The 26656-nt window shown below is 37.5% G+C and overlaps 1 protein-coding gene across 2 annotated transcripts; it reads right to left on the bottom strand.

Annotated features, from left to right (window-relative positions):
* Window positions 1–1560: 1560 nt before the first annotated feature.
* Window positions 1561–26102, bottom strand: LOC129769005 (uncharacterized). Of its 2 annotated transcripts, none has more exons than XM_055771010.1 (7): window positions 25950–26102; window positions 6530–6636; window positions 6285–6469; window positions 6116–6218; window positions 2490–2622; window positions 2124–2429; window positions 1561–1845 (listed from the first exon to the last, which is right to left on the bottom strand). In XM_055771010.1, exons 2-6 carry the CDS (start codon window positions 6626–6628, stop codon window positions 2143–2145), a joined length of 807 nt encoding a protein of 268 aa, XP_055626985.1. In that variant the 5' UTR covers window positions 6629–6636; window positions 25950–26102; the 3' UTR covers window positions 1561–1845; window positions 2124–2142. The 2 variants fall into 2 exon arrangements, with proteins under 2 accessions (XP_055626985.1, XP_055626984.1); XM_055771009.1 differs by having other exon boundaries at window positions 1561–1830.
* Window positions 26103–26656: the final 554 nt, after the last annotated feature.

The following is a 26656-nucleotide window of genomic DNA, read 5'->3' as shown; positions in this document are numbered from 1 at the left end:
CTCGGGTAATATGACCAATTCACGTTTATACCGTCCATCGACACAGAAGGAAGTTTGTTCAAATATATAATTTCCATGCCTTCTTCAAAAGCTGCAAGTCCTGATGCTTGAGAATGTCCCAAGAACATTGACGTCATGTAAAGATTTACCAAATCCTTCTAATTTTCATCCCAAAATCTGACATTCAGATCCATCTGTATACTCTTTGTAGTATTGTTTAAAGATTCGCCGAAACCAAAGGCAATGTATAGCTTACATAGTTTCATCGAACCAAAAATCGTCATAAAGCTCATTTTATCACGCCCTAGTTAGACCTTCTCAGCTTCCTGGTTGTCATGAAACATTCTTCTCAATACAATAATGTATCTTTCAACAGTGTGGAGTGATTTGTGCTACATAACTGTTTCCAGACACCACAGGAGCTCAACTTTCATAGTATGATTTTCAAGCATTAATTTATCAATAGTTTTCGACGAAGAAAAGGAAGGGAATTGGTTGAAGCTGAACGGCAGATACTGATGCCAAAAATGCCAGTAAAACATCGCGAATGTGAAAGCCGTGTACTTTTGCGCTGCTTACCCTTCGGAAGGACTAAGTTCACCTACAGGCAAAAGCAAACAACATATACTGAAAAACCTACAGAGACCCAAACTAGTCATTAACTTTGTAACTATTGTAATAATCAAAATTATGGTTGATAGAACTTCATTTTTTCTAGATTGGTGACGAAATTCCCTGATATGCCCTGACTTTCCCTGACATTGTTTGAATTCCCTGATTTTCATGGATTTTCAAGGTAGTCGACACCCTGTTATTAGCTTTCAAATACCGATTTTTCATTAAAAATAACTCATTTTTAACAAAAAAAGGCCGCAATTTTGGCATTTTTCGGATCTTCAAAAATCCCTATATGACGCATTAGGTATTGTCATAAATTTTCGAAATATTCATTGGAAATCGTTCTGCGACACTCCGTTGCTTCAGAACCGATACCACCAGCAAGGTACCGATTTTCAGACAGCATCTACGATCCAGCCGTCAACAGCGTAATAATCATTATTCCTGCATTTAAAAAATGGAAAATACATTTTCAAATATACATTAAACAATAACCAAAATACTCGAATAATTCACTTTATTCCTAACATCCGAAAAACTATCACGGAAATTCATTATTTTTCGACCTTCAAGACAGGCATGCGTAGCGAAAAATTAAAAGAGTATTGGTGTATTGTGACGTTATGTGTTTCAGTTTCACGAAAATCAAAGAGAGGTTATTGGTTTTATGTACGGACAGAAGCAACTACTCATGATGGATGTTTTTTTAACTCAATTGAAAGATAAAATATAATACGGTAAAAAAATTCAATTGAAAATTGGTTTGGTTTGCCGCCCGCACTCAACGCTACTGGTGGGGTATTCCAGCAACTACAAAGCCTACAAGTTTATTAATATCGCTAAAATCAAACTGGTTAACATTCGTGAGGATCTGGATCAGTTGACGAAATACTCGATCATTGCATCCGAAAGAAACTGTGAACAAAAATTGAAACAAAATGCTTGCAAGGATAACAGATTTTTCTGCGTTGATGATTTCAATATTTATTTCTCACTGTATAAACATGAATTTCATAGTATAGTACTCTTAACATTCCTTAGAGATAATATAATTTCATATCACATCGCTATATAACTAATTTATATTTTCATTGTTCTGTACCATTCAGTAAGATGTAGTAATTTTTTATTATTGGTTAACGAATAATGGAAAGTATCGTTCCTTATTTCCTACTCAGACTAGACCAGATCACTTGTTTCCAAGATTTGTGCCTGCAAATAAAGTTTCTTTTTTCAATGTTAGTTAGTTAGATGTTAGCATAAGGCAAACATGGTTATGTGCAAGAAACGATCGTAGTTTGTAAAAAATTGTAAACATTGGGGTACGAAAATATGCCACAGCCATCACTGGATGAGTTGGTTAATTGTTTTTACAAGTGCAATCAGATCCATTGTAATGGAAATGTGTGTTGAATGTTTAAATTTATTAATTCGGCTTCCTTGTCATTCAAAATTATACAAATTTAAAACATGCGCTATACGTTTACAAAGACCAAGATACTCACCAAGAAATCCTAAAGGTGATCATTTTTCTGCTACATGTTCTCTCTCCATGTCGACCATCTTTTTTCCACGCATCCCAAGAAATCCAGATGGAACACGCTTTTTAACCGGACGTAGCGCAATGGTTTCAGTACTAATAAGGTCCAACAAATTTTCGTTAAATTGCTTAATTTCATTAATTTCACCCAAAATTTTACGATTTTCTCGAATTAGGTCATGAAGTTCTAACATTACAGGTAGTTTATAATCTGCTGATTCATTAGTCATCTCTTTGGTTCCATCGAAGTTGGTTTTTCTTTGGAGTGTTCCTACAACGGAACAAAAAATGAGTAACCCTCAATATAAGCTTTTTAAGATCCACTGCCTACCCAAATATTCCTTAGATGAACGCCAAGGCGCATTATTATGTTTTTTGCCTCTTAAACCAAGAAAGCCAGAAGGAGCACGCTTTGAATTCAATACCGGGGGATATCTTGCTAAAACAGTTTTACCATGAATATCCTGAGAATGAAAATGAAACGTGAATATAATGCAACCTCGAATGAATCAATGTTTTATAAAAAAAATGTGATAACGCATGAAAGAAAAATTCCATAATTGAATAACATGGTTTTGGCACGAATAGTCAAAATATCCTGATGCGGCATACTCAATTGTCCTACCTTGCGTTCTCAGCGATTTAAACAATTAATATGGTAAACAATTACAATGGTTTGCAATATTCTATGAATGCAGCATAACTACATTTTATTGCTGTCCGAATGAAATAATGTGAAGGGGCTTATGTTAGGGAAATCGTGAATAATATTCCGATTAACCCTTTCCCTACAACATCGAGTCTCACTCGTGGCGCTCACCGGAGTAGTGAAATCACTTGATGTGTGACGTATTAAATAATAGGGGAACGAGATAAAGTACCCAAAAGCAAAACTCGCTTGCGAATAAGTACTCAGTGGAGAACATTAAACCATGACTAAGTTTAGAATGTGTCGCCGAATGGCATGGTAGGCTGAAAAATATTTTTTTGGTGAAAAATATTTTTTTGGCAAAGCGCGACGTCGTGGTCATAATGGGATAACGAGACCTACATGACGTTGTTCGGCAACGACGGTCAGGTACTTTACGTCCCCCATCATGTGGTAAGCGATGACGCCAAATATATCTACCATATCAAGTTCTCGAAGAAGTTCCGTCTGTGGTTGACGATCAACGAGAGGGGAATGTCTAACCGCTGATCTTACCTTTGGAGCTTGCGGTGAACGGGGAGATATACAACACGAAGTTGTCGTCTTCATCAAGAAGTATGACGCGAGGGAGGATGGGATTTGTAGAAGAAAGTACGGTTTAACACTTTGATCGCCCCGTCACCCCGATCTAGATGACATATGAGATAATACTCGAAACTTTTCTTCTAACTCTTCGCACTATTTCGTCGTCACTACTTCCATCGCTTTCAGATTTACTATTACGCCGTCCGGTGAACATTTTGAGGTTGAAAAAACACATGGCGTCTAAGAAAAATCTTTAAGAATGAACAGTGGCCTATCCGAGTTGCGCAATTATTATTCTCATTCTCAGAAAAAAAAACTTGCAACTTGCCTCTCCTTTCAGCTTTTTACCAACCAAGCGCAAAGAATAATGAAAACGAATCTCGTGGAAAGTCGGGGTTGCCAAATGTGATATAGTTTATGACAATTATTTTCCCACAAAAGTGACATATGTTCTTGGTATAATATATACACAGAATCTTCGCAATCGATTGAACAGAATATTTCATATTCTCCAATAAAATTGTAATTATCCATCGTCATCGAATATACGAGGGTCGTTCAAAAAATAAGTTTCAGTACCTCAGAAATCCGTTTGACCGCTGAACGCCTGTTACATCACCGTACTATTGTGAAGTTTTGGATCGATTAAGAACAAAATACGGCCAGGTTTATTAACGTGTTCCTTATCCACGATAATGCGCGGCCCCATTCTGCTCGCGTAACGTTCGCGTTCAGCGGTCTATGATTCGATAACACGGAAGAAATTCGTGACGCAGTTACATCGTACTTCAAAAAGTTGGACGCTACACACTTCGCGCTCAGAATAGAAAAACTCGTGCCACGCTATGAAAAATGTTTCGAACGTTACAGCGTTTATGTAGAAAAATAGAAAATAAAACGTAGATTACGAAAATCACCTTGCTTTTTGTCCTAACTTTATTTTTCCGCGATTTCTAAGGCACTGAAACTTATTTTTTGAACGACCCTCGTAGTATACAGAGCAAGTACGTTCGGTTGAATTTCATTTTTTTATCATTGGCAACACTGTACAATTGGCTGAAAAATTTTATAAGTTTTCTAATCAGCAGTCGGTTGATTTCATTCGGATTCAACAGAAAAGTAATCCTCAATCGAACCTGAACTCGACCGAATCGCTCTGGGCGACGAAAATGTTAAGGAAAATTCGATCCATTGAATATCATCTATAGCTTTTTTCATCACCATCCGAAATGAATCCATTTTCTTTAACACTCCTATACTCGCGCATTGGTCTGTCAGACCGAGAAATCAATAATCCGTTCATTTCTCAGAAAATATCAACACTACGACTTTACGATTCTCTCTAGCTTCGTTATTCGGCGTTCGTCATCGTTTAGCGTATCGCATGTGTTGGTACAAAGGGGACGTGTGCCACTTTTTTAACACTTTCGGTCTGACACTCCGACGCGAGTATAGGAGTAACTTTTTTGGACAAGTGGCTTTTTTTATATTCCAGAATATTGTTGAATGAAATGTATAAATTAATGTTAGTGGCGTGGAATCTTTATTAAATATTCTTATTAAATATTCCGGACTATTCTTATTTGATTTCAGTCCCTTTTGTAACTGGATTGAATGGATCCATATATTAACTATTCGTCGTTAGATTCATACGTTTGAAAGCAAAATATAAATGTTTGACTTTCGTATAGTTATTCGCTACATACATACATATACACACTTGTGAAATAATTTCACTTATGGAAGAATTGTAAACAGTGAACTATAAACTAATCGGTGGCTTATGGTTATTTTGTAACAGTTACAGTTTCGGGGATATTTTTTTAATAATGGACAATATCGACAAGAAAACAAGAAAAAGAAAAGGAAGTTCCTAGAAATCCTTTTATATCATCTTTTTATGCCCCATCTAAAAAAAGCATTAATTCTTAGTTTACCAAGAAAACAGAGACAAAGAATATTAGAAATATGCAAATTTCATATTCCAGAACCTTTATGATCTAGTAACTATCTACAAGGTCGTTATACATTCTTCTCTTCGATAAAAGACCCGAAAAACACGCAACAACTGCATGAAATGTAAAAAAAATATGTTTGTTTCGAGCATGCAGTAATGCTATGTTATGATTCTTACTCCAATGAAACCACAATCGATTAATACGTTTTTATGTTATTTTATAGCTCTTTATACTTCCATAAATTATATTCAGTTGCTTACTTTTAATTAATAACAGTGAAAAATTTGAATTTCGTTATTTGTGTTGGAGTATCAAAAATTACTCTATTTTGAGGAGGCTGAATTAGATGACTATTAAAACATAATAAAGACGAGGAAAACATATGTTTTGGAGTTTTTTCATTCAATCATACCCTCTTCTTCAAATAAATGCTAATAAAGCCTGAAAAATACACAATGGCAACATTAAACAGAAGTTCAATTTTCGGTCTGTGACACCGTGCGCGAGTAAACGTGTTATGATTTTGCGCGCGAGTACAGGAGGATTAATGTATATGTTATTAGAGCGTTGCTATAAAACGGATTCCAAGTAATTAGAGCTATGAATAGGATAAATTCTCTTCTTCGAATAATCATCAAGTCAGTGCATGATGATGAGTCTTTTAAGTTTCACAAAAAAATAACACTGAACCTATCATTTTATTGGAATAGTAAGAATATTAAGACTATTTTCCCCTTATCCAATTTACTGCACACTCATACTCACCACAAAACCTTCATTGGCAGGGAATTGAATGGAGGGTTTTTCCAGTGATATATAATTATCATAAACTCCCGTTTTGTCGCTGATTTTACTTCCTACTGCATCCCTATAGTAATATCATTTTGTTGGCTGATAATTTGATTTTGTTGAGTCAAATTGATTTATTGATTACCGAGTATAATTGAATACGTTTTCAGGTGCATTTGGGACGAGAGAATTAATCTCAGGAACATGTGGCATGTCTCTTCCGTTTGGCAGCGAGAGTGGCAATATTACATCATCAATTTGATTGACATCTGAGTAAAAATCTTCATTACTATGCCCGACGAACCCGGCACCACTCTTCATCTGTATATTCTGGGAAATAATATAGCAAGTTACAATTATTCAACTTTTTCAAAAAAACATTATCTTTACCATTGGGTCTGAAATATATTCGCTTTGTTTGGCGTTTATCCAGGATATATTTATTACGACAAGTATTGTACATCCTTGAATTATTTTTCTCTTATCCATGGTTAGTTCTAAAATGATACACGGTTAAATAAAATTAAGTGACGAAAGAAAAAAGTAGTTGTTATTCAGAATATTCATCAATTATGTTAATGATATGTGTGCCGTTTGTAAATTATGGATGTAATTTTCAGAAAAAAAGGGGTTTTGTGATGTGTGTGTGTGTGTGTTTGTGCGTTTTTTTTTCCATACAATCACCTGCTCAGGATGGTTGTTGAGATATGTGTTGTTAAAGGTGGCCGTACACTGTTTGCCCGGAGGTCAAATATTTGTTATTTTTTGACAGATAAGGTTTGATTTGATATTTGTACAAACAACAAATAGCCACTCTTCAATTTTCAACAGTAGTAAACAATACCAAACACCGAACATGGAAAAAATCAACTGAAATATTCAAGGTAACCTAACCATGTATCGACAGGTTCGAAGAACAGACTGAAAAAATATTTTAGGCATCCAATAATTGATTATTTGCTTGTCGTGTTTTGTGTAGAATATATTTGATCAGTACACGTTGACCAAATTTTATCTGTCAAAAAGAGTCAAATATTTGGCTTCGGTCAAACAGTGTATGAGCACCCTAACGCCAATTTGCTTTTGAACTCTCGTTTTCGTATTACATACTTCGCATTACATATCTCGAACCATACTGATCCGCTATTGAATTCGCTTTTGACGCCTATTTCCGAGTTACGGATTGAGATGAAACAATTACACTCGAGGCCCATTCAACAATTCTCACCAGTTCCAACCTCTCTCTGGCTTCCTATCAATCAAATGAACAAGATTCATTTCGAGAGGTTCGTCTGTCACTAGATTATGTGTGAAGTTTCCTGACATTTCGTTGATTTGTTCACGAACTACAGTAGTTTAATTGGCACTATCTGAGCATTCGTATAGAAAAGGGAAAAAGAGGAATATTGTATTTTGATCAAACATAGTTTATTTGGCCGGGAAAACTCCTGAACAATTAATGCTGTGGTTGACGAAATGTCGAAATGTCGGTGGTTTAGTGAATTTAAAATGGGCCGTACAAGCTTTACCGCAGATGCACCTCGCTCTGGAAGACCAAAAGAGGCTACGAATTCAGAAATCGTAAAATAAGTGCATCGACTCGTTTTGAACGATCGTTTCAAAAGAGCGATACATTTTGCACGACATTTTTGACTTGAAAAAACTATCCGCGCGATTGTTGAAGCGTAATCGAGTGGACTTTTCTCGACGTTTTGTGACAATGGATGAAAAGTGGATCCATTACCACACTCTTGAGTCCCATAGACAGTTTGCAGAGTGGCACTGAGACATATTTCGAAGACTTAGACGTTTCGTACTACAGAAGGGAATCAAAATGTTGGAAACTCGCTAGACCGAGTGTATTGCTCTCGAAGGAAACTATGTTGAGGAATAAACAGCTTTGCCTAATAAACGATTGTTTTTATTAAAAATCCCGGGACTTTTCAGCCCAGGTCTAGTGGATAAAAAGGTACAGTTTGAAATAAACGTCGACTGCGTACTAATTAAATGGTATGATTTCATTATCAAATTGTTAAGTCATAGTTGACCAAGTACACATAGCCAGCCGTTGTAGCGGTTCGGTGTAGAGCGGTAATGAGAACATCGCTAGCTAAAATCCGCAGACCGAATCATGTGGTCCTTAAAAGAATTCAAATTTGGTTCCCTTTGAGCGAGTGGCTTATGAGCCACCTCGGGAGAGGACCACGCGCCAGTGCTCGATTCATCCAGCATGTGAGACTCAACTTCCAGAAGGTCCTATTGATTTTGAGAGATATCGGAACTCAATCTATCAATCAGACTTACGAATTTCAAACCTAAACGTCCACAATCCGAAACTCTACCCTAAACTACGGAAGACTAATGCTAAGTGCTTCACTATAAAGAACATTCTCATCGCACAAACTGTTTGTGGAGTAATGGCCTACCCTGAATATCAACATCAGAAACATATCCACTTCTGCCACCAAGCGCAATACTACCTTAAATTCTACATCAAATCACTATCCGCCTCGACGGCATTGAGCATTGATGATTGAATAAAAGCCAGAAATACGTGAAAATTTTCATTCAAATTTTAACATTTTAAAACCGGTTTGGTGTCTTTTAATCTAATAGAGTTCACACTAACGAGTTTGGACCCCAAATTAAGGCCCCTAATTGAAAGTCGCCACAAGACGTGGGCCCCGCACCACTGTCATCGCGAATTTGACAAAATTAATTTCGAAATATTGAAATATTTTCTTATAACTGTTATACGAAATATTCCACCAACTTATGCACGCCTTAACAATTGCAGTGGATTGAAATACCAAACAAAAATGAAAAAACAGATGACGAATTCATACGGATACGACGAAAATAGAAGTACGAAAGACTGATCGTAACTAGCATTGCTAAATTTCGACAAGAATAAAAAGCAGGAAGATCCTGAAGAACGGACGGAGAGTATTCATTTACATAACTTGTTGGGGCTGCCATACAAATGAAACACATATTTCTGCATAACTCGAGAACTATCAAGCATATGGAGGTTATAGGGTGCAATAAATGTTCCTATGATGGTTAGACTCCCCACCCCCCTCTTTAAGGGGCTGCCATACAAATGAAATACAAATTTCTGCATTACTCGAGAATTAATCAAGCAAATGAAACCAAATTTTGCATGTGAAGGTTTTAGGATGCAATAAATGTTTCTATGGTAGTTAGACTCTTCCCCTCTCTAAGGGTGGCTGCCATACAAATGAAACACAAATTTCTGCATTACTCGCGAATTAATCAAGCAAATGAACCCAAATTTGGCATGTGGAGGTTTTAGGGTGCAATAAATATTTCTATGATGGTTAGACTCCCTACCCCCCCCCCCCCTCTATGGCTATGGCGGTATGGCCATACAATTGAAACACAAATTTCTGAATTACTCGAGAATTAATCAAGCAAACGAAACCAAATTTGGCATGTGGAGGTTTTAGGATGCAATAAATATTTCTATGGTGGTTAGACACTTCTCCCACTCTCTGAGGGTGGGGTGTCATACAAATGAAACACAAATTTCTGCATAACTCGAAAGCTAATCAAGCACAATTTGGGATGTAAGGGTTTTTGAGTATGAGAAATGTTTCTATTATGGTATGACCCCCTCTCACCTCGGGAATGAAGAGGGGGTCCCATAAAAATATTACACATAGTTCAACCAAAAATATTTCAGCCAAACATGACAGTTGAAAATTTTCGGAAAATTCTGAAGGAAAAAGGGAAAATTCGGAAAATAAAATTGACATATGTTCTACAAGTGCATAGTGACAAGGACTGTTAGTCCATTTGATGTTTGTGCTAACGAAATTGATCTTTGTGCGAAACTGGAAATGGATTTTAATGTGATGAAACGCACTCCTATATCTTCTTTTATCTATACCCAAAAAAAGGATCGCCAGATGTGTTGATAAGAGCAGAACTTGAGGAAGTAATTGTCCGATTTAGGGCTATCTTTATTCTATCATATTTTCTGTGTAAAACATTTATTCCATGTAACGGAGAAACATGTTAAAGGGTGTGTCACATCAAATTGCATCACGGAAAAAACGCTGTAGAAATTTAATTTTAAGGAATTATATCTTCAGCTTTCGCTTATAATCAGATAAGAGTGTATAGATCACGTTGGCCATGCTTCACTGTAAATTTTTCGTAAATTTGGAAAAATGTCGTCGAACGAAAAAGAGCGTCGTGAATTAACCAGTGCACTCATTTCGAGAATCCGGAGTTGTCACATCGGGACATCGATAAGATGCTGGGAATCGTCCAATCCACGGTCAGCAGAGTACTAAAACGATACTTCGAGAACCTAACCATCGACCGGAAGGTGAAGAACGGCAAAAATGGATGCTCCGTCAGTGAAAAAGATCACAAGCGCGTAGTTAAGCAGTTTAGACGTGATCCGAGAAGTTCGGTCCGGGATGTCGCCAATAAGCTGAATTTGTCAAGTGCATTCGTCCAGCGGACCAAGCAGCGGGAGGGCCTGTGTACATACAAGGTTCAGAAGGCTCCTAACCGCGACGAAAGGCAAAACATGGTGGGGAAGACGCGAGCCCGGAAGCTGTACACCGAAATGCTGACGAAGCCGCATTGCCTGGTAATGGACGACGAAACCTACATCAAAGCGGACTTTCGTCAGCTGCCGGGCCTGTTGTTCTTCTCCGCAGAGGACAAATTCAGCGTTCCGGAGGAGATTCGCAAGCAGAAACTATCCAAGTTTGCCAAAAAGTACATGGTGTGGCAAGCGATCTGCTCTTGCGGAAAGCGGAGCGCCCCCTTCGTGATGACCGGCACGGTAAACGGGCAGGTTTACCTCAAGGAGTGCCTACAGAAGCGCTTACTACCACTATTGAAGCAGCACGAGGGCCCGACCATCTTCTAGCCGGATCTCGCTTCGTGCCACTATTCAAAGGACGTGTTGGAGTGGTACGAAGCCAACGGGGTCACCTTCGTGCCAAAGGAAATGAACCCGCCCAACGCGCCGGAGCTTCGCCCAATAGAGAAATATTGGGCGATTATGAAGCAGGCCCTCCGGAAGAACCCAAAAGTTGTCAAACCGGAGGCGGACTTCAAGAGAAAATGGATTTCTGTTCAAAAAAAACTACAACCTGACGTTGTACAGAACCTTATGGACGGGGTAAAGAGGAAGGTGCGAGCATACGGGCTTGGGCTCGAAGTATGAATAAAAAGAAAATGCCAAAAGTTGTTTAATAGTTTTTATTTTACTGTCTAAAATTTTCAAAAGGATCGGTCTACTGGGCGAATTACTACAGCGTTTTTTCCGTGATGCAATTTGATGTGACACACCCTTTATTTACAAGTGGTTGAAAAATCTTGAACGAGAATTGTGTCTGAAAATAATCTGATATTATAATGATGAGTTTTGTTAGAAATATTAGGAATTTTATAGTAAAAAGTAAATTCAACGGAGACGAATAGAAGATCAATCAATGAACAGTTCTGCGATTGGACCCATGAACTTGCTAATAGTAAGAAAACATGAATGTTTGAAGGTATTGATAACAAAAAACAAATGTTTGGCGGGACCAAGTTTCCCGGTCAGCTAGTTATAAAATAAACAGAGAACCATGCAATAACGAAATGTGCACCTGGCATGCACAACCTTCAAAAATACATTGGTATTCGTTGGCTAAGCGACAAGTTTATGAAAATAGACGAAGTGCCAGGTCAGCAAAGCTGTATCCTTTTAAAACTTTAACATTAAGTGTAAGTACTAACATAGGTTATGATTCTAACATTCGCTTCATCTGATAAGTAGGGGTTTTCATTTTTGTATTGGGATTGTCTGTCCTTTCAGATTAATCCAAAATTTTTCGAAAGTCATTAGACCTTTTTCTTTTCTTTTATCCGAACAATCTCGCATAACGTCACCAGTAAATATTGTTTTTGTCGGACGGCTCAACACAGTGTACTGAGGATATTATAAAGCTCAATCATTTTACACAACTCGCTATACGAGGAGGAATTGAAAAACAAAGTTGTCAACTTGGAACACAAATTAACGAACTCAAGAACTTACTGGTTTAATAACTAACTAGTGTTAAACTTCCACAAATTTCAATAAACCAGCCAGAGGGATTACAATTGACAACAGAATCTTCCAAATGCTTCCAACCTAGCGGATCTGTGAGAAACGAAAATCAGGAATTAGCTTCTCGACATACTCAAATTAATGAGATGGATAAATTATTCCAGACATCCTTCCACATATAGAGCAGAGCCTTCGAATAATCAACGAATTACCTAGAATAGCCACTAAGGCAACTCCGTCGAAAGGAACCGCATAGAGATAGTAGTGACATTGAAGATACAATGGAACCGTTAGCAATCTGGAACCAATGAAACCGTTATACAGAAAATCACTACGATCGAAGGATAGAAATACTTTTCAAAGCCAAAAAGAAGGATAGGAAAGTGAAACCTCAGCTTTTCGCGTACAACAAGTTTAGAAGACTTCGTGTACAATCAAACTTCGTCATCAATCCAACTTTGCATCTTATCGGATCAAGATACTCAGTATACAATATAGAGGCAAGCTCAAACGAAGATGAATCAGATCAAAAAGTGAACATGATAAACAGGAGAATGCAAAGGAATCAACTCAGAAGTCAAGAAATATGCTTCTTGCGATTGTCATAGCATGGAACTCAACAAAATAATTGTCAATTGACAACGAGGGTTCCTAGTTGCTGGATTTACTGTCATCAAGGACACTTCTGAAGAGAAAGTTTAGAACCAAAAACAACATTTTGTTATGTTTGTAGTAACTCGGGGAAAATTTCGTCATCTTGCAACAAGCATCCCAGAAGAATCTGCACAACTGATCGAATCCGATATTCTTGTCTAGAATACGTTAACCTTCCGATCTCAACTCACCCAATTGATTCAATTCCTATTATGGTAGAATCAGCACCGGATAAATCACTGGATATTCCAGAATTAGACCTTCCAGAACCATTAGTAGAGTGTGTTTAGATTCACGTCGAATAAACGCTCTAACAAAAAAAGGATTCATATCCATATCCTTTCTGATCCTATGAAGGATATGAAGGACATTTTTCATCGCTTGGAAACCGATCAATTTTTCTCGGTGATCGAGGACGCTTATTTCCAAATTCTGCTAAAGGAAGAAAATCGAGATTATACGGCGTTCAAAACATTGAAGGGATTATTTCGATTTAACACGTTCGTCACCCAAAGCGACTTTTTTGGGTTTCTTGCGGAGCCCAATGTGTAGTGTAGTATAAACATTATAATGGTAAGATTTTTTTTCTTCTACGTATCCTATAGTTACACTTAGGTGCCTATTCTATCAAATTCCTTTTAAAAATCCTATTCAATTTGAACGAGGAAAGTGTCACCCATATCTGGGCGACGGGGCGAAGAAAGTGTAAAAGTATTTCCGTTCGGTCTCACAAACGCGCCATTCGCCATGTGTCACTTGGTGAAAAGCTAAATACATATTATATTCAGCTATACATCTGTTACATCGTAAAACCCTCTTGATTGATATTAAAAAGTTTTTTGACGTAGGACTACGTCTTTCATTTCTATACCGGGGTGTAAAATCAAAGTTTCGAAAACGAAAGCGTTACGCCGGAGACCGAGATTTTGAGCGTTAATAGCTCCTAAACAACTGAACGAAATGGTATGATAAACACTTCATTCGAAAGATAAAATGTCTACGCGTTCTATACTTGTTACTTTTTGATCCAAAAACTTGTTTCAATAGTCTTAAAATTGCTTTCAAAACAGGCTATTGAAATCACCAATCGGTATATAAGCGAGCGCCGCTCGGAAATCCACTCAGTTCTAATTGAACAGCGATTGGAGCATGTTGTCGCTGTTGTGGTGAAGCTCTTCGTTTATCATGAAAGCGCGGATGAACGGTGTCACCAAGAGCCTGTTTGTGCACCCTAGGCCAGAAGGGAATCCATCAGGAGGAGAGTGATGCCACAAACGGTTCCCCGGGAAGACATCGCTACACACACATACACGCGCAGAATTCTTTTCGTTTGGATGCCATTCAGCATCGAGAAAGTTCCGGAAAGATCTAATCATTGCTGGAAAATAATCTGCCAGTTCCTCTGGGAATTTAAAAATACATTCATGTGAAAGAGTTTATTTGAATGTTTTCTATGCATGTAACACTGTGACCACATATTTTTCAATCAAGTACCATTAACAGGTGGTTACCGAGTTAGTATTAACCACTGGTGGGCTTCCAGTATCGAGGAAAATGTGGAAATATCTAATCGTTACTGAAAATAATCTGCAAGTTCCTCTGGGAATTTAAAAATACATTCATGTGAAAAAGTTTATTTTAATGTTTTCTATTCATGTAACACTGTGACCAAATATGTTTCAATCAAGTGCTATTAACAAGTGGTTATCGAGTTAGTATTAACCACTGGTGGGCTTCCAGTATCGAGGAAAATGTGGAAATATCTAATCGTTACTGAAAATAATCTGCCAGTTCCTCTGGGAAATTAAAAATACATTCATGTGAAAGAGTTTATTTTAATGTTTTCTATCCATGTAACACTGTGACCAAATATTTTCAATCAAGTGCTATTAACAGGTGGTTATCGAGTTAGTATTAACCACTGGTGGGCTTCCAGTATCGAGGAAAATGTGGAAATATCTAATCGTTACTGAAAATAATCTGCCAGTTCCTCTGGGAATTTAAAAATACATTCACGTGAAAGAGTTTATTTTAATGTTTTCTATCCATGTAACACTGTGACCAAATATGTTTCAATCAAGTGCTATTAACAGGTGGTTATCGAATTAGTATTAACCACTGGTGGGCTTCCAGTATCGAGGAAAATGTGGAAATATCTAATCGTTACTGAAAATAATCTGCCAGTTCCTCTGGGAATTTAAAAATACATTCATGTGAAAGAGTTTATTTGAATGTTTTCTATCCATGTAACACTGTGACCAAATACATTTGGTTTTGTGATTTTTCAATCAATCGCAATTAACAGCTTCTGAAGATTATTCTTCCCCATCAGTAGGATATTTCGGTATCCAATATTGTATGCGCCCGCAATCGATTATTGCTCAGTCGCCGAAAGTTCCGAGCTCAGAGAGATCATTCCCCTCTAGTTTGCCTTCCAAATTGCCATTGTAAACCACACCTTCTCTCGATTCAATCACACACAAAAAGCATACTTAAGCGATATTCTGGTGGTGAGACACATTCATTTTTCGTGAGGACATCGACAAGACAACATCGTTGCCTAACGTGCTGGAGGAGGTGGACGGCGAAGGATCGACACATACACGCGCAGAATTCTTTCCGTTTGGATGCCATTCAGCATCGAAAAAGTTCCGGAAAGATCTAAACATTGCTGGAAAATAATCTGCCAGTTCCTCTGGGAATTTAAAAATACATTCATGTGAAAGAGTTTATTTGAATGTTTTCTATCCATGTAACACTGTGACCAAATATTTTTCAATCAAGTACTATTAACAGGTGGTTATCGAGTTAGTATTAACCACTGGTGGGCTTCCAGTATCGAGGAAAATGTGGAAATATCTAAACGTTGCTGGAAAATAATCTGCCAGTTCCCCTTGGAATTGAAAATTACATTCATGTGAAAGAGTTTATTTTAATGTTTTCTATCCATAAAATATACATATAATACATTTGGGTTTGTGATTTGTCAATCAAGTACAGTTAGCAGGTTAGCTTCTGAAGATTATTCTTCAGAACAAGGTTTTTCGTATCCTATATTGGATGCATAAAACCTTGTGCCTCCAACGTAACGCTCTCGTTTTCGAAGTCCCCCAAATATTCATTTATTCATTCATTCAGAATGGATTTAGATTCAACTTCAAACAAATGATTTCTAAATCAACGATAGTCCTACGTCACCCTTGCGGTTATACCATAGATATAACCCACTTCCTGTTTTTTGTGTAATAATATAATTACACGACCTTGTTAAAAAGTAACTAAGAGTTGCACAAAAACAATTAGGGAGAATGATCGAAACCTATTAAAACTAAACAGCTTCAAATTTTGAGATCGACTTACTAGGCATCATAATTAGTCCGGTCTGACTGAACACCATATACGAGTATGACGCCCAAAGTGATAAGTAAAAAACAAACAAAATTTCTGCTTCATTGTATGAACTCCATGTATTTTCACAGAAAATATTAATCGACAATATTTGTGTTATCAATTGGATGGATAAACAAGTAAATGATGGAATAAATAAAACAGTGCAACATAAACAACTCGTGCCCATACACAAAAATGTGTGTTTGCATTGTCTCCCTTTCGATTATCGTTATCCGATGTTGTTAAAGCGTACGATTATTGCGTGGATTCCTAACAAAAGCTCTCAACGTTCATACTGTAATCACTGCTCTGGTAAAATGTATTTGCACAAATCTAAATTAAAAGAATCATTGGCGTTTGATACAGGCTGTCACAAAGTTGTTCGTAGACATAAAAATCCAATCTAATTTTCCAACGGTGATTTAAAATATTATTTTTCCTAAATAGTTCATTGATTTCCCAAAAATTTTGTCGTGCATCAGACGTCTAAATTCCGAGATACGATTTTTTTAAAATAAGAGATTAATCACTCTGCATACGCCAGAGACGAATGAACTCTCAGAGTTTAAAGTCTCTCTAATTCAATACCTTCCTTCTGCATACGCCCTAACAAAAATCAGTCATAATTAGAATTAGTCATATGACAATGAAAATTGTGATTTAAGTTAGCTACCACCATATGCGCATTTTTCAAAACAAAATGGAGAGAATCGCGTCTGATGGAATTGCTGATTTATTCTATTCGAAGAAGGGTATGACGTAGTTGATTGTCATACACGTGAACGTGTTTTTAAATATAAGGTTGAGGAAAACGAAATCCATTTTTGGGTTAAATTCAAAAATTTATTTAATATGCTTCGGATTGTCCGATTTAGCTCAGCTACCGAGAGAATAATGGATTACTTTTTCTAATACTTTCAGCGTTTTCAAGATGACCACCGACAAATTGTAGATTTTTCGCTGCCATACAAATGAAACATAAATTTCTGCATAACACGAAAACTAATCAATCAAATGGAGCCAAATTTGACATGTGAAGGTTTTAGGGGACAAGAAACGTTTCTATGATGAATAGACACTCCTCCCCCTTCTCTAAGGAAAGGAGCTGCCATACAAATGATGCATAAATTTCTGCATAACTCAAGAACTAATCGGCTAGCAAGTAAGACATATTAAAATTTCACATAATAACCTTTACAAGTGTGTTTTACACTCACTGTCGAAATGTTTCTGGCCAAGTACAGCAAATTTACCATCGCATGTATACATGTGGGTAGCTTAAAAGTAAATGCATCGGAAAGCTTTTGCTGTTCTTGGTTAATATGCGTTCATGTTAATTACGTTTAACTGTAATTGAATTTCAATTCTTCTATCTTTTAGCTTGTATTATCGTAAACGTTGGTTTAACACATGCATTTGCTCCCCTAGCATTAGTTCATTCCAGCACTCCGCACCACTTCAGATATGGATTAATGAAACATAGATGGAATTATAGATGGAGATTAATATGTTCGTCTTGCTTCTTTCTTCGAGCTATGAAATAATATTTGTGTTCATATATTCTAGGAATACGTGGTAGCACTGATTGATTTATTTTTTCAGAATTTAAGAACATCTGAGTTGAAAATGAAATCATGTAAATGATTTAAAAAAAGCGTTTCGTTAAGCGATTGCATAAAAAATTGCATAAAGGTTAATGTTTTTTTATGGAATCGTATGGCGAACATGCTCTATCGAATCGTATCCCTAAACTGAAACCCAAATGAAAAAAGTTACACGTTTTTGTGAATTTTTGTACACAGTTTAATTTTTGATAATTGACATAAATGAAGCACTGATTTTCGCTTATAATGTGTTAGGGGAAAGCGGTCCTGACTTCTTCTTCTTCTTCTTCTTCAATGGCACTAACGTTCCTAGAGGAACTTCGCCGTCTCAACGTAGTATTACTTGCGTCATTTTTATTAGTACTTAGTTGAGATTTCTATGCCAAATAACACGCCTTGAATGCATTCTGAGTGGCAAGCTCTAGAATACGCGTGATCACAGTGCAAGTCGGAAGAAATTTCTTTGACGAAAAATTCCCCCGACCAGAACGGGAATCGAACCCGAACACCCGGCATGTTAGTTATGACGCTAACCACTCGGCCAAGGGAGCACGCGGTCCTGACCCGACTCCCCAAATTTGCAACGGCCGTTCTGGTCAACACTGTCAAGAGGTTTCTGCTCAACTACAGCCTCCATCAACAATCTGTGTAATTCGCCAGATCTTGCGCCTTGCGGCCTATTCTGAGTTTAACAAAGCTACGAGAAAAGTTGCTTTTGCTCTCTTTTCAAAAGAGTTAGAACAAATACAATGTTAGGTCAATTCCATACATTGTGATAGATTACAAGACAAGCTTGATTCTGAGAACTACCGCGCAATCACAACCCTGAGGTATGTCTAAAAAAAATCTACCCCAGAACCTCTTTCTTTGGGGCGCCAAAATCCAAGAATTTTCAATTGCAATTTTTTTCCTGTATTATATTTCATTTTTCAATTGAGTAAAAAAAACATCTATTATGAGTAGTTGCTTCTGCCCGTACATGAAACCGATAACCTTTTTTAATTTTCGCAAAATTGAAGCAACATCACTCATATCAATACCCTTTTAATTTTTTGCCACGTATGCCTGGGCGCCCCTCTATATGCTATGCGTTGTTTTACAGTTAATGCTTAACCCGACCTTAATTTCCAACAACAGGGCCCGAACACGAGCACAGTGAGTCGTTTCGATACTCTGCTGAGTGTGTGTATCTTACTTGCGATCGTAGCAGTCCCGCATCATCACACGTATCTATTTCACATCGATAGACGACAAGTGAGGTTCGATGTTGTACGTTCTGGCATAGTCTAATCCAAGGCGCTTGCATAAATGTAGAACAGGTGAAGCAACATCATCACTTCAATAAGAAGGGGATTACGGTTTGTGGAGCGGGGGTTGTTTGTTTTGTTATTGCTAGGATACGCCATTTTTGCATTTTCACATGCAAGAGTAGTGGATATGAGAATGAAATTCTACAAAATCATTCTTTCTTTTTCACATAAATTCGCGAAACCCGAACATAGTAGGCATCGTTCGAATAAGCGTCGTAGCAGTTTGTAGAGAGCCGCCGGCAGCGTTCTGATGCTGTTTGTAAACAATACCGACAGCATTTCCAATATGGCTGAAAGTGCATTTCATATGATTGTTTCACCTGGTACATATAGAGGCGCCTTGGTCTAATCGCCACGAGTGTGGTTCGACGTTATACGTGGAGGGATTAAAGGCGGACCCCTTCCTGGAAGGTCGAAAAATAATGAATTTTCGTGATTTTTTTTTAACGGATGTTAGGAATAAAGTGAAATATTCGGGTATTTTTGTTATTGTTTAATGTACGAATAATGATCATTACGCTGTTGACAGCTCGATGCGTAGATGCTGTCTGAAAATCGGTACCTTGGTATCGGTTCTAAAGTAACGGGGTGTCGCAAAACAAATTTCAATAAATATTTTGAAACTTCAGGACAATACCTAAAGCGTAAAATAGGGGTTTTTTGAAAATCCGAAAAAATGCCAAAATTGTAGCCATTTTTGTTAAAAATGAGTTGTTTTTAATGAAAAATCGGTGTTTGAAAGCTCGTAAAAAACTTTAAGAAATGAAATATCAGAAAACGGCTATTTAACGCTTCAGATAATCCATTTTTACATGCTGAAAACAAATTTCAGTTAAATCGGACGAGTAAATCCTGAAGCATCGATAAACCCAGCTGAAAACACATGGTTTCCAGAAAAAAACGCGTTGAAAAGTTCGTACAGCAATACTATATTTCTTGAGGTGACCTCATTTTTTTGACTGAAACTTTCCAACGAAATCAAATATCGAAAACTCATTTCAGCACAACATTTCTGAGGGCATAAACTACCGAAAAATAAAAAAAAATCGTTTTTTTCGACCTTCCAGACCGGGCTCCCCCCTTAAGCTAAAGGGTGTGTCACATCAAATTGCATCACGGAAAAAACGCTGTAGAAATTCGCCCAGTAGACCGATCCTTTTGAAAATTTTAGACAGTAAAATAAAAACTATTAAACAACTTTTGGCATTTTCTTTTTATTCATACTTCGAGCCCAAGCCCGTATGCTCACACCTTCCTCTTTACCCCGTCCATAAGGTTCTGTACAACGTCAGGTTGTAGTTTTTTTTTGAACAGAAATCCATTTTCTCTTGAAGTCCGCCTCCGATTTGCAAGAGCAGATCGCTTGCCACACCATGTACTTTTTGGCAAACTTGGATAGTTTCTGCTTGCGAATCTCCTCCGGAACGCTGAATTTGTCCTCTGCGGAGAAGAACAACAGGCCCGGCAGCTGACGAAAGTCCGCTTTGATGTAGGTTTCGTCGTCCATTACTAGGCAATGCGGCTTCGTCAGCATTTCGGTGTACAGCTTCCGGGCTCGCGTCTTCCCCACCATTGCCTTTCGTCGCGGTTAGGAGCCTTCTGAACCTTGTATGTACGCAGGCCCTCCCGCTGCTTGGTCCGCTGGACGAATGAACTTGACAAATTCAGCTTATTGGCGACATCCCGGACCGAACTTCTCGGATCACGTCTAAACTGCTTAACTACGCGCTTGTGATCTTTTTCACTGACGGAGCATCCATTTTTGCCGTTCTTCACCTTCCGGTCGATGGTTAGGTTCTCGAAGTATCGTTTTAGTACTCTGCTGACCGTGGATTGGACGATTCCCAGCATCTTACCGATGTCCCGATGTGACAACTCCGGATTCTCGAAATGAGTGCACAGGATTAATTCACGACGCTCTTTTTCGTTCGACGACATTTTTCCAAATTTACGAAAAATTGACAGTGAAGCATGGCCAACGTGATCTATACACTCTTATCTGATTATAAGCGAAAGCTGAAGATATAATTCCTAAAAACTAAATTTCTACAGCGTTTTTTCCGTGATGCAATTTGATGTGACACACCCTTTACATTATAAGAACGCATACTGTGCATACAGTTGGAACAGCGTGGAGAAGCTATAGCGCAGGAGTGGCCAAGGCGTAGACTGCGAGCGACTGGTCGCCCGTGTAGCTTTTCTTAGTCGTCCGCCTGTCTGATATTTACACGTCACTAAAATCCGTATACATATACATATAAAAGGAGTCGTTCCCAAAAAATATTAAAATAAAAAGAAATTATCGATATGATCTCGTTCTTCAATGTGTCATCATAGCGAAACAAAATGAATTAAATTTGAAACATCATGGAAAAACAAACTAAAAACACTCTTAAAAGCACAATTTAGGAGACGAGATTTGAAGAAATTCGCAAATATTGCGACTAAATCAGCAGATTAAAACACATGAATACGATCCTTATGCCGATCTTTTTTTTTTTGTTTTTGTTTACAAAACGAGTTTGACAGAAGATTTGAAAATATTCCAAAAATAATATAATCCATTATATAATTCATGTCATTTCTATTCAATGATGGTATCAACATAGAAGAAATGTCAATGAAAATAAACAGCATTGATTGGAAATGAAATCTTCAATTTCATGGCGATATATTTTTAAAATCAAGAGAGATGAAACATGCTGAAAACTAACTAGTTTTAGGGAAGAAATCTTTATTCTCGCTACCTAAAACAACATTCCACAATCAAACTTCTACTTATTAACGATGACTTGAAAAACATATTGTATTGGTAGGAAGGGTTGTTGAGAAGTTCGGCCATCCCTGCTATAACGGATATAGCATAGCAGATTTTTCATTTATAACGAGAGACTGACTAACATCTATGAGCATAGATCATTTGGATCAGGATCAATGATCATATGTTGAAACAGAGGAACTTGTATCAGAGGTTAGAGTGTTTGAGACGCAGATGGAGGACCAATTCCCCGACCTGAACTCTTCGATGCCTTTAGGCATCTTGAACATTATTTCCAGATATTCTCTCGGTGTATTTTATCCTAACATCGAGACGGCGCTACGAATTTTACAAACGCTTCCAGTTGCAGTGACATCGTGCGAACGCAGTTTCAGCAAGCTTAAATTGATTGAAAATTATTTGCGTTCTAAAATAAGCCAGGGCCGACTCAACGGCGATAAATAATCGCTAAGACCTTGATTTTGATGCAATTTTGGTCCATTTCGATTCAGCTAAAGCACGCGATGCAATAATTTGGCTAGCGAATAAGCGAAGCTGGTAATGATATTTCTAGACTTCTAAATAAGAATAAACTGCTCAAAGTGAACATTGGTATAAGTGAGTAGTTTTCCTCATATTTATACAAAATATCACAATTTCAAAACTAGTAAAAAAATCGAAAAAAGTGGTACTTTCTGGGGCGCCATTTTCATCGCTTGTCGGGGGCGCTGTCTACCCTCACTACGCCGGTGCTTGACCGCCTGTAGTATTACCTGCTCGTTCTAATCATCTTTACCTAATGATTAGGGTAAAGATTTTCACCAGAGTTGTTTGTAAACAATACCGACAGCAATTCCAATATAGCCGAAAGTACGTTTCACATGATTGCTTCACCTGGTATGTATATATATACGCACCTTGGTCGATAGTAAGCAGATTTGTGGGAAGCTATCATGCCGGATTAATGCCCGGTTGCTCGATAACTGACTAGACTTTTACACTACGGCAAATTCTCCATAAATGCCGCAAGTATCAAGTGACTAGGTACCATGTCTTCGTCGACCTCAGAGCCGCATATGATACCATCGACCGACGGCTGCTATGGAGAATTATGGAAGAGTACGGCTTATCCCGAATGCTGACAAAACTGATTCAAGAGCCAACGATAAACGGTGTCCGATGCAGAGTGTTTATCTCAGGTGATCTGTCGGAATCGTTTGAGTTGATGGAATCTCATGTCATCTCATGAACCGGATCTTTCTAAATTAATGATACGCTTGCTTTTTCATTCCAAGCACGATTTTCAACAAATTCAGTTAGATTATTTACCTCACCAATGACGTGGGTATAATCGGAAACGGTAGCGGATTCGAATACCCGACTGAAACACAAAGCAGGGCTGGTTGGGTTTGGGATCGATGCATCAAAGATCAAATGAGAATTGTACCGAAAAGTAATTAGCAACACTTATAAAGATTCTACTCAAAAATGGGTGAACATGTTTAAGTGTGGATGGAAGCAAAAGTTTGTTTACATGTCAACATGTCAAGCGGAAGAGGAGGTGGACGATACTGAATGCACGATTACGCTGAGAAAAATTGGAGAGAAGGTTCTAATATGGAAAGCTATTAGTTCTGATGGATGCTTGAAGAAAAGATTGCTGCCAAATTGTACAGAGCTCCGACCAATTGAACGTTACTTGGCGATTGTGAAAATGATGTTCAAGAAGGAGGGAACAGTTTTCCAAACCATGTAAGAATTCAGAAAAAAATGGACAGCAGCATCCAGGAAATGCACAACAGCTACTGTGCAAATTTTGATGAAAGGTCTTTCGTTAAAAGTGCGTTCGTTCTATAGAGCATAATATTTTGACTTATGTTAGCTACACTATTGTTTCACATTGTACTGATCTACAATAAACATACAGAAAAGTTGAAATAATGATCGCGTTTTATTTTTATTCGCGAATAGATGTTTCTAAAGATTTTTCGATACAGTCCTTATAGCTCAACAGAAGGGGCTGATCTTAACAGAATCCCTTTTTGTAGTAGTGTTGTAATCGACGGCAAGGAGCTCGAAATAATCGACGAATTTATCCACCTAATCTCGTTGACAACAAGTGTGTAGTTTAAAGGCGCGTAATCAACGAGAGACTATGGAGAGACTGTGGGCTCCACAAGTTTCTATAATTCCACAAAGTCCGACCCTGTACGAAGTGTACACATCTCTGACACGTAGTCCTCTACGGGCACGAAGCATGGACGAAGTTCCAAGAGGACTCACGAGCACTTGGTGTTTTTGAACACCGAATCTAGTCATCGAAACATTTTTGTAGCTGTTTTTAGGAATTGTCTTCAGTTCAGGGAGTCAATTCGTTTTTATGTCTTCAATGCTATCAAAACGGGCCTACGAAGCGGTATTTTGAGTTTCGGAAATAGGAAAAAGTCACACGAGGCTATATCTCGAGAGTACGGTGGTTGTTCAATCACATCTGTGCCATTTTTGATCAAAAATTCGTTCTCAATGATCAATCGATGAGATGGTGCATTAACATGTTAAACCCAAGTATTATCCTTCCACAAATCTGGAAGTTTGCGACGAATTTTCAAATTCAAACGCCTCATAACGCCAATGTAATACTCTTTATTGACCATTTGGGCCTCCGGGAGGAATTCCGAATGAATAACACCACGATTATCGAAGTAAAAGGTCAGCATTACATTCACTTCTGATCGACTTTAATACGTTTATTTCGTTTTCGACTCGATGGCAGCGGTCCATGCTCATGATTGTTGACTCGTTTGCATGTCATACTCGTAGACCCGTGTTTCGTCGCCAGTAATTATGCATTGGATGAACGTAGGATCAGAATTTGATCGTTCAAGTATGTCTTCAGTCATTTCGTTGTGATGAAATTTTTAAAGAAAAATGAGCTCTTCTGGCACTAGTTGTGCTGCAACTTTTCTCATGCCCAAAACAAAATATGACAAACGGGCCCCTGAGAGACATTTAATTCACGGACTAGCTCTCACACATCTCAATGACGATTTCCGAGCACCATTCCTTCTATTTCGTCGATGTTTTTATCATGGATGGTTGTCCTTGATATGGCAAATCTTTCCTTTTCTCGGTAGTCTTTGAATATCTTATACCATTCATAGACCCGTGTAGTCGAGTCATTAAGACCACTCACAGTAGTACCAACTATAAAAAAAATTAAACAATGTACAGTGGAAAGATTTAAAATTTCAAATTCCCGGAATATATTTGACAGAATGTAACACTCGTTTGCCATATTTCTTAAGTTGAAAATTTTTGATGATCAATTTGAATATTATTTTATAACATTTTTGTTATAGTAATAAGTTAAGTAATAGTGTTAAGTAAGATGCAACTATTTACTGAAATCTGAACGGACTTGTTGTGGATTTACTCAACCGAAATCAAGAAAAATCATCAATAACTATTTATATGCATTTACTCAACTTGATTGATCGCAAAATGTTACTGACTTCAGTACGAATTAATAACACAATTCAAAAAGAAAACAACACAAATTTGATTTATTTCAAATGTTTGTTTGTCTTCTATGTTACACATAAAATACACATACTAGAGGAGCTCTGCCTTTTAAAAGTATGTATTGCGTTATTTGAATTAATCCTTTGTCAAATGACTAGACATAATTATAGTTTGGAGTAACAAATCCAAGCACACGAGTATTCAACGAAAAATTCTCCGGTCCGAACGGAAGTTCAAACCGGAATAATTAGCACTGATGTCGCTCAACACGTAACGGTCACAAACCTTGGTAGTCACAACGTTGGAAAATTGATCAACTCAAAATCATATTAACTTAAGCTAGCCTCGCGAAGTAATTATGTATTGTTCATAATGTTCATTTCATCCGTCATTTGCAAAACAAATTCATAATTTCATGATCTTATGTATATTAAACTTTTGTCTAAAATATTTTCCCACGGAACCCTCACGATACATTCGAACCACCAACCTGATCATAAACAAGCCCAACCGTCGTTTTTAGGCGCCAACACTGAATATTGCACTCTTACTAATTTTTACACCGCAATTCAACAGAGTCAGTACAAACCACGTTACCTGATAGAAACCTGATAAATGAATGAAACCAACCGATGTCGAAGTGCAAGCTTTTGCATTTGATTTTAAATACAGCGTAGGGAATGATGTTGTGGTATGAAAAAAAGGAAAGAGTGACATGCGCAGCATGCATCACATGTATACTATTCTCCACAATGCATTATTATTATTTGTCCACAGTATCACCTGTTACCGAGGGTTTCACATTTTACATTCTGGAGGATTTAAAGATGATCACTCCGTAAAACAAGAAGGAATAAACAATTGTGTATACTATTGCCGCAGGCAATAGAAAATCAGAAAAATATGTATGAACTTCTCTGCTTTCTATACTGTACAGAAGAAGTAGGAAGAACGTGATCAAGTGACATTTTAGTCGAATGAATCGCCCTAAGATATTAACACATTGAACATAGAGTTCAAAACCAAAATCTAACGTTGTTTTGACTAATGTTCTAAGTAATGAAACATAACTTTTCTATGATACAACCTAGCTGACATTAAACAATATAGTTCTTATAGTTGCCGATAATAAGTTCACAATAAAGTTTAAGATAGTAGCACATTCATAATGAAATCTAAGCTAGCATTGAATTTATT

Source organism: Toxorhynchites rutilus, chromosome 2, assembly GCF_029784135.1.
Source record: "Toxorhynchites rutilus septentrionalis strain SRP chromosome 2, ASM2978413v1, whole genome shotgun sequence".
NCBI lineage: Eukaryota > Metazoa > Arthropoda > Insecta > Diptera > Culicidae > Toxorhynchites > Toxorhynchites rutilus.
Note: the sequence above shows the minus strand (reverse complement) of the source record. Positions and strands in the feature narration are given on the sequence as shown.

What these genes read in the sequence shown, in the direction of transcription:
- LOC129769005 (XM_055771010.1), bottom strand. Translation starts at nt 6,628, where the DNA reads ATGGATAAGAGAAAAATAATTCAAGGATGTACAATACTTGTCGTAATA. An exon ending in AACGTATTCAATTATACTCG is followed by an intron (nt 6,219 to 6,284) that starts GTAATCAATAAA and finishes ATATTACTATAG; the next exon opens with GGATGCAGTAGGAAGTAAAA. An exon ending in TTCATCTAAGGAATATTTGG is followed by an intron (nt 2,430 to 2,489) that starts GTAGGCAGTGGA and finishes GTTCCGTTGTAG; the next exon opens with GAACACTCCAAAGAAAAACC.